Below are 7,791 nucleotides of genomic sequence, written 5' to 3'. Positions count from 1 at the left end.
TAATAATAATGGCAAAAAGAAATTAACAAAAACACAAAAAATGGCATGAAATGAAGAGCACAGTTCAACACTTCTCAGTGGAAATAAAATCAAAGAAAACAGAAATAGGGGGAGAACTGGAAGAGAGGAATTTAGGAACTCAAACACAGGCTCCCAGGATTTGTCCCCATCCCAGAGATTCTCCTACCATGATTTTGGTCTCGATTTTTCAGTCTCTATTTTTCTGTCTCACACCCACTCCTGCTTTTTCTCAGGGCTCATTCTTACTCTCACTCTCACCAGCAATGGAGGAGTGTTCCCCTTACTCCACATCCTCTTCAGCATGTGTTGTATCTGGAGTTTTTGATCTTAGCCATTGTGATATGTGTAAGACCAAATTTCATAGTTTTGATTTGCATTTCCCTGATGACAAATGATGTTGAACATTTCTTGAAGTGTTTCTTGGGCATTAGAGATCCTCTGCTAAGAATTCTCTTTTAGCACTGTATCCCATTTTTATTTGGGTTATTTGGTTTATGGTGTTTAATTTCTTGAGTCTTCATACATATTATTAACCCTATGTTGGATGTAGGGTTGGTGAAGTTATCTTTTTTCCATTTTGTTTGCTGCTGTTTTGTTCTATTGACAGTATCCTTTGCCTTACAGAAACTTTTCAGTTTCATGAAGTCCCATTTATTAATTGTTGATCTTAGTGCTTGAGCTGTTGGTGTTCTGTTTAGGAAGTTGTCTCTTCTACCAATGTGTCCGACACTATTTCTCACTTTCTCTTCTAGCAGATTTAGTGTATCCAGTTTTATGTTGAGGTCTTTGAATCACTTGGACTTGAATTTTGTACACGGTGATAAACATGGATGTATTTGCATTTTTCTACATGCAGATATCCAGTTAGACCAGCACCATTTGTTGAAGATGCTTTCTTTATTCCATTGTATGGTTTTGGCTCCTTTATCAAAAATCAAGTGTCCTGAAAATACACTACTCAATATCAGAGGACTGAAGCATGAACCAACTCCTTGGCTGTGTTGATCCTATTGCTTTCTTGCCTCCACAGATCTTTACTCTGCTGGTTGTGGAGCTCTCACAGACTCCTGCAGGACAGTTGTTTCCTGCCTTGTTCTCTGTGGACCCAGTTCAGCTCTGGCACAGACATTCCCCTGGTACATGTGGCTTCATGTCTATGTTAGGAATGTAGAGTGGGAGAAAGTGGAAGTGTTAGAGAAGAAGAGAGATAAGGGAGAAAGGGAGTAGAGAGGGGAGGCAGAGTTAGAAAGAGGAAAGGGGAGAGAAACCAGATCTACAACTTTCATGATCAATTCCTACTCAACAGGGCTTTATTCAAGTAGAGAGAATAAAAAATGAGACAAATGAGCAAGTTCCCTGAGTTTTATTTTTTCGTTGAGTTTCTAAACACAGCTCCATCTCTCCTGTGTCAAGCCAAGTAAAGTTCTGTTTACACATGAGCATGCTCCTGGCTCTAAATAAAATGAATAATTCCAGGCTTTTCTAGACTATGACCTAGATAAGCAGTCTGTCCAGGCCATCTGTAAAGTCTGTAGATGGATTTGAATGGGGGTGACAAGGGTTAGATTTATGCTGTGTGAAAAAACCTCACTCATATTTCTGTGGCTGGCATTTCTAGGTGGTCTTCCAATGCAGGGGACTGCCTGTGTGTGGCACTTATTATTACTAAGAAAAAAAAAAAACCACATCTGCAGAGTGCATACACACACACACTATCTCACTCCCCACCAAGACTCAAGGCAAATGTTTCTTTAAAATGCCAATTGAACTTTCAAGTACTTTACTTTTTAATAACTACAGTAGAAGAGTTTACAGTTTTATTATTTCTTTGGTCACTATCATGAGTCCACAAGATGGCAGTGTCTTCTTAGGGTGGGAGAGAAGGGGGAAGAGAGGAGGGCAGGAAGAAGAGGGAGGGGTGGAGAAAGGGCTGGAGGAAAGTTTTGGTGCTGCAGAGGTGGTGAAGTTAGTCACTTTGCTCATTGCTAGCAAAGTGGCTTTTCATGTTTCCTGAAGCAGGAGAGGTGGAAACTTTTGAATGTGACCATATGAGTTTAGAGTTGAGGATCTGAATCCTAAGTGAAGAGGGAGGAGAGATGAAATCCTTGAGTGTTTCACTAGTGGTCCTGTGGCTTCAAGTAAGCTGTAAGTCTGGGAATTTCTTTGGGATCCAGGTGTGGTATGTAAAGTTTTTGCCTGTTCCAGGCTAATGATAGAACCACAGATGTTTTTAATCTCCAGTTAGGGGTGGGAGGCCAGCTGTAAAAGCATTCTGTTGTGTTAACATCCCTATACCTCCATTCCTGTTTCTCTGACCTTTGTCTTTCTGCACAGGGGTGAGCAGCCAGCAGAAGGTGCAGCAGAACCCAGAATCCCTCAGTGTCCCAGAGGGAGCCATGGCCTCTCTCAACTGCACTTTCAGTGATCGTAATTCTCTGTACTTCTGGTGGTACAGACAGCATTCCGGGCAAGGCCCCAAGGCACTGATGTCCATCTTCTCCAATGGTGACAAGGAAGAAGGCAGATTCACAGCTCACCTCAATAAAGCCAGCCTGCATGTTACCCTGCACATCAGAGACTCCCAGCCCAGTGACTCTGCTGTCTACCTCTGTGCAGTGAGCACACAGTGCTCCCCATGCACCTGCAGCCTGCTCACAAACATAGTGGGTCACAAAATGCCTTATAGAGAGCTCAGACCACACAGTGGAGAAATTCTGTTTCTATTCTGTATGCAATGGGAATTAATAGCAAGAACAGCAAGGGCTCGATTGATTGGAAAGTTATTTTAACATTTTAAAATCAAGTAATCTTGAAGGGAAAGGCAACTATTTGTTTGGTTAAAATATTTTTCACATGTTGATTGTTATACAACAATGTGCACCCTCTTAATGTGCATACTTTGGTGAGTTGGAACACAAGCACATGGCCATGAGACTCACCATGTCATGCCAAAGACCACCATCACCCCTACAGCTTCCTTGAATTTTAAAATCTTTCAATAAAAACTATTAGGTTTCTAATTTTTATAAACTAGCTTACGAGGTAGCAGGTTCCACTAGGGCAAATTATCCATGTTTTCTTCTGGTTGTTTCTTCTCCCAGCTTATCCTCTCTGCCATATCCTGTTCCCCATTCCCACTCAAACCTTTTTGCTCCCGGGATCCCTGCTTCCACTTCCATATCATGTGTTCTATTACCTTACCAGTCATTTATCTTTTTTTTTTTCAGAACTGTTGTTTTTGTTATCTCTTTTCTAGGTAATAATGATGATTAAAATATTTGATTGGCAGGGGAGCCATTTTTTTTAGTTTTTTAAAAATTCTTTATTAATTACACTTTTTTTCACTTTGTATCTCCCCTGTGGTTCTCATCCACCTCCGTCCCAATCCCTCCCTTCCTCCACCCTCTGCATGCATGTCCCTCCACAAGTCCACTGATAGGGGAGGTCTTCTTTTCCTTCCTTCTGATCCTAGTCAATTAGGTCTCATCAGGAGCGGCTGCATTGTCTTCTTCTGTGGCCTGGTAATGCTGCTTCCCCCTCAGGGGGAGGTAATTAAAGAGCAGGCTAAACATTTCATGTCAGAGACAGTCCCTGTTCCTATTACAATGGAACCCACTTGGATACTGAACTGCCATGGGCTACATCTGTACAGAAATCTTAGGTTATCTACATGCATAGTCCTTGGTTGGAGTATGAGTCTCAGGAAAGACTCCTGTGCTCCGATTTTTTTTGGTTCTGTTGCTCTCCTTGTGGAGTCCATATCCTCTCCAGATCTTACTGTTTCCCGTGTCTTTCCTAAGATTTCCTGCACTCTACCCAAAAGTTGCCCATAAGTCTCAGCATCTGCATTGATAGTCTGCAGGGCAGAGCTTTTCAGAGGTCCTCTGTGTCAGACTCCTGACTTGTTCCCTCTTTTCTCCTTCTTCTGATGTCCATCCTCTTTGCCTTTCTGGATAGGAATTGAGCATTTTAGCAAGAGTCCTCCCTCTTGATTAGTTCCTTTAGGTGTACAGATTTTAGTAGGTTTATCTTATATGTCTATATGAGTGAGTATATACGGTGTGTGTCTTTCTGCTTCTAGGATGGCTCACTCAGAATGATCTTTCCAGATCCCACCATTTACCTGCAAATTTCAAGATTTCCTTGTTTTTCATTGCTGAGTAATATTCCATTGTGTAGATGTACCACAATTTCTGTATCCATATCTCCACTGAGGGGCATCTGGGCTGTTTCCAGTCTGGCTGTTACAAATAAGGCTGCAATAAACATGGGTGAGTAAATGTCCTTATTGTGTACTTGAGCCTCTTTTGGGTATATGCCTAGGAGTGGTATAGCTGGATCTTGAGGAAGTGCTATTCCTAGTTGTCTGAGGAAGCGCCAGATTGCTTTCCCTTTTTCCCCTCTTGTGGGCTGCTTTCTAGTTTTTGGTGTCTACGCACACTCATATTCATGAATATATACATGAATATATAAAAATAAAAATTAGAAGCTGAAGTTTGTATGCATTTGTCTCTGAGTCTGGGTAACTCACTTTCTATAGTATTTTCCAGTTGTGTTCCTTATCATGCCAATTCTATAATTTCATTTACTTTATTTCTGAATAATATTCATCTATTTGTCTTCATGTCTATTTATCTGTTATCTATCATCTATGTATCTATTTATCACATGTGCATTTATGTATGTATGTATTTATAATCTATCTACCTATGTATGTATTAATCTATAGGCATATATCTCCACCAAATTCTTATTATTCATTTTTTTGTTGATGAATATGTAGGATGCCTTCATTACCTAGCAATTTTGAATAGAGCAGCAATAAACAAGTTGAGCGAGTATTTCTGTAGTAGGATATAGAGTACTTCAGATATATAACGAGCAATTGTTGGTGGGCCACATAGCACTTTCTCTTAGGTTTATGAGGCCCTTTCACACTGATTTCTGTAGTGCTCATTTTTAAACTCTATTTTATATGGGGTATGTATGCCTTACGTCCTTTCCAACCTCCCAACCCTATGTAAAAGAGAGAAGGTTAGTGGAGAGATGGGGCGAGGAGCCCTTCACTTCTCCCAGATGTTTAGGGTTGACTGAGATACAGGATTATAAGCTCATTTCACCCTATGCATCTCCACTTATCACTTTTTAAGTTGAAATGCTGAACAGTTCCCTCACATGGCATATTCACTCTGGTGTTTACTAAAGATTTACCACAAGTTAATTCAGTAGTTCTGATTTTTATCATGCATCTATACATGGAAATGTTCATGGTAGCAGATATTTCTTAGAGTTTGTAATGTACTTCTTTTCCTTAGTATCTCAAGATGACACTGTTTATCTAGTCCATGGGTCCTGAAAAACCTGTATAGAAGGGATTGGATATTTGGTTAGGTGTGTTCACAGACACACTTACGAAAAGGATGCAACAGAATTAGGATTTTCTATACATTCCCAATTGTTTAGAAGTGGAGATTGAGTAATATCTCCAGACCATGGCAGAATGATGTGAAACACTTCAGAAGTTATACCCACAAGGCATTATATTTTCCTGTGGGAAATAGATATAAAGGGAGGAGTAATCATTCTTTTTCTTTATATTTTATTTTATGCACGTTGGTGCTTTGTCTGCCTGTAATTTCTTTGTGTGATGATGTAATGCCCCCTGGAACCGAGGTTACAGAGAGCTGTGAGCTGCTGTGTGGGTGCTGGGAATTGAACTCAAGTATCCTGGAAGAGAAACCAGTTTTCTTAACCATTGAGACATCTATCTTGCCAGCCCTAAGGGATAATCATTCTTAATTAAGGATATATGTATTGGAAGTAGGAACCTGGAGGGGCTAGATAAGATATTTCATTATGTATCTGTTTATTATCTTAAATATAAAGAAAAATTGAAATGGCATTGAGGAAGAATAAAAACTGGAGCTAGAATAAAAATATTTACAACTTTGCTCAGTTTTTTATTGTATAATTTCTGGCTTTCTGGCAAGGATATGGTTACAATTTGGATACTGAAATTGTTTTTTTTTTTTTTTTGAATAAAAATCTATTTAATTTAATTAAACGTATTTAATTTTTTTTTATTCTTTTTTTTTTCAATGCAGTTTATTCAGAAACCTTGAACAATCCTCGGACCCTGGGGAAAGCCAGCCCACAGCTTAAATAGCCTCTGGGTAGCCAACCCAGGCGTGCCACGTGGGCAATGCAGATAGGTCCACATACATGGAAGCAAACCAGATCCTCAGCCTTAGCCAAATGTGGAATTGTTCGTGACAGAGTGCACTCACCATCGGGAAGGTGGAAGGTGGAAACCAGCGGATACTGAAATTGTTACTGAGAGTTCTGTGGTGGTTTGGGTGAAAATGATCCTCGTTTTTACTACATGGTTCCCGGGTGGTAGCACTGTTCGGGTGGGACATACTAGAGGTGTGGCCTTGCTAAGGAAGTTTGTCACTAGGGCTGAGCTTTGAGCAGTAGAGTCCCACCCTACTTTAGTTGACTCTCTCTGCTTCAAACTGTTGACTGATGATGTGATCTCTCAGCTTCCTGCTCTAGCTTGCTGTCCTGTCTTCCTCCCTCCAAGATAGACTCTTGTTCTTCTGGAGCTGTGAGCCAAAATAAGATCGTCCATAAGTTTCTTTTGGCCTCAGTATTTTATCACAGTAACAGAAAAGTAGATGATTTAGGGTATTTTGCTATGGGATTTGGCATGATAAGCATTTCAATATTTGTTTGAGATTAAAAATAATAATGCATTGCCTTTGATTGAGTTTCTAGAAGCAGAATTTGAACTTGGAATTCTTTTGTCCATGAATACTTGAGGAAAGCAGACTGGGACAGAGGAGGCTGGGCTTGGAAGTGATATGGCTGTTGCTTCAATTCAGCCTGATTTTTTAGGGACCTTTGGGGTATAAATTCCACCACACAGACATTTCTACTTTGAGGCAGTTGGCCAGACTATTGTGCCCACAAATAAAATGATCTTTGGCTGTGTTCTTTCTTGAGGAAGAGTTGTGTGGTACTGGACAGTGACGATTCTCATTGTCATAGTACACAAGGAGCCATGTAGAGGCAAGAGTAGCCATTCATCACAGGAACTGAAGACTGGCTACACCTGGAAAAGAGGTTCTAGGCTGAGTACCAATGCAGTCTAGTTTTCACATGAAATCATCCAGGCATGTGGGGAGACATCAGTGAACAATAGGCTTTCTAATTATTACATTCTTGTTAGATCGTGAATGGAATATGATGATGGAGAAAAGAAGCAAGGGCACAACTCCAATCTCAGCAGGGGAAGATTGTCCTTGAATAGAGAGAAGGAAGGGCAAAACACTCTTTGCACTGGTGGAGATTGTGCACCATGGCATGGGGTAAGGCTTAGGCTTCTGTAGAGGTTGAACAGGGAAGGATGTATGGACACGGGGCTCATTTGTAGCTTTTCAGGCTTTAGTTCAGTCTCTGTAGTCACAAATAGAAGCTGTTTGTGCTGACAGTTTTGCTTGAGCGTGGCAGGTTGTGGCTTCAGATAGGAGCCATCTGTGTTAACAGATAGCCTTGAATGTGGAATCTTCTGTGTCAGGAATTGCCAGACAGAGATATTTATATTCTTAAATTCTAATTTTAATTTTATTCTTAATCTAATTTGTACAGTTGGTCTTGCTAGTCTTTAAGTTTCCACTGTAGATTTAATCACTTGTTTTACCATGAAACCCTGACAAATTTTTAACTCATTTATGACCCCTGGATCTTTTCAGATATTGTGTGGAGGAA

General features: G+C 40.3%; 1 gene segment (V, D, J or C); it reads left to right on the top strand.

The window, feature by feature from the left end:
• Positions 1-2,117: 2,117 nt before the first annotated feature.
• Positions 2,118-2,810, top strand: LOC132656303 (T-cell receptor alpha chain V region 2B4-like). The segment is given in 2 exon segments: positions 2,118-2,166; positions 2,356-2,810. Coding segments are annotated over 2 exon segments (504 nt in total).
• Positions 2,811-7,791: the final 4,981 nt, after the last annotated feature.

Source organism: Meriones unguiculatus, chromosome 9 (genome assembly GCF_030254825.1).
Source record: "Meriones unguiculatus strain TT.TT164.6M chromosome 9, Bangor_MerUng_6.1, whole genome shotgun sequence".
Classification (NCBI taxonomy): Eukaryota; Metazoa; Chordata; class Mammalia; order Rodentia; family Muridae; genus Meriones; species Meriones unguiculatus.
The sequence above is the reverse complement of the archived record's forward strand: the minus strand, read 5'-3'. Positions and strand labels throughout refer to the sequence as shown.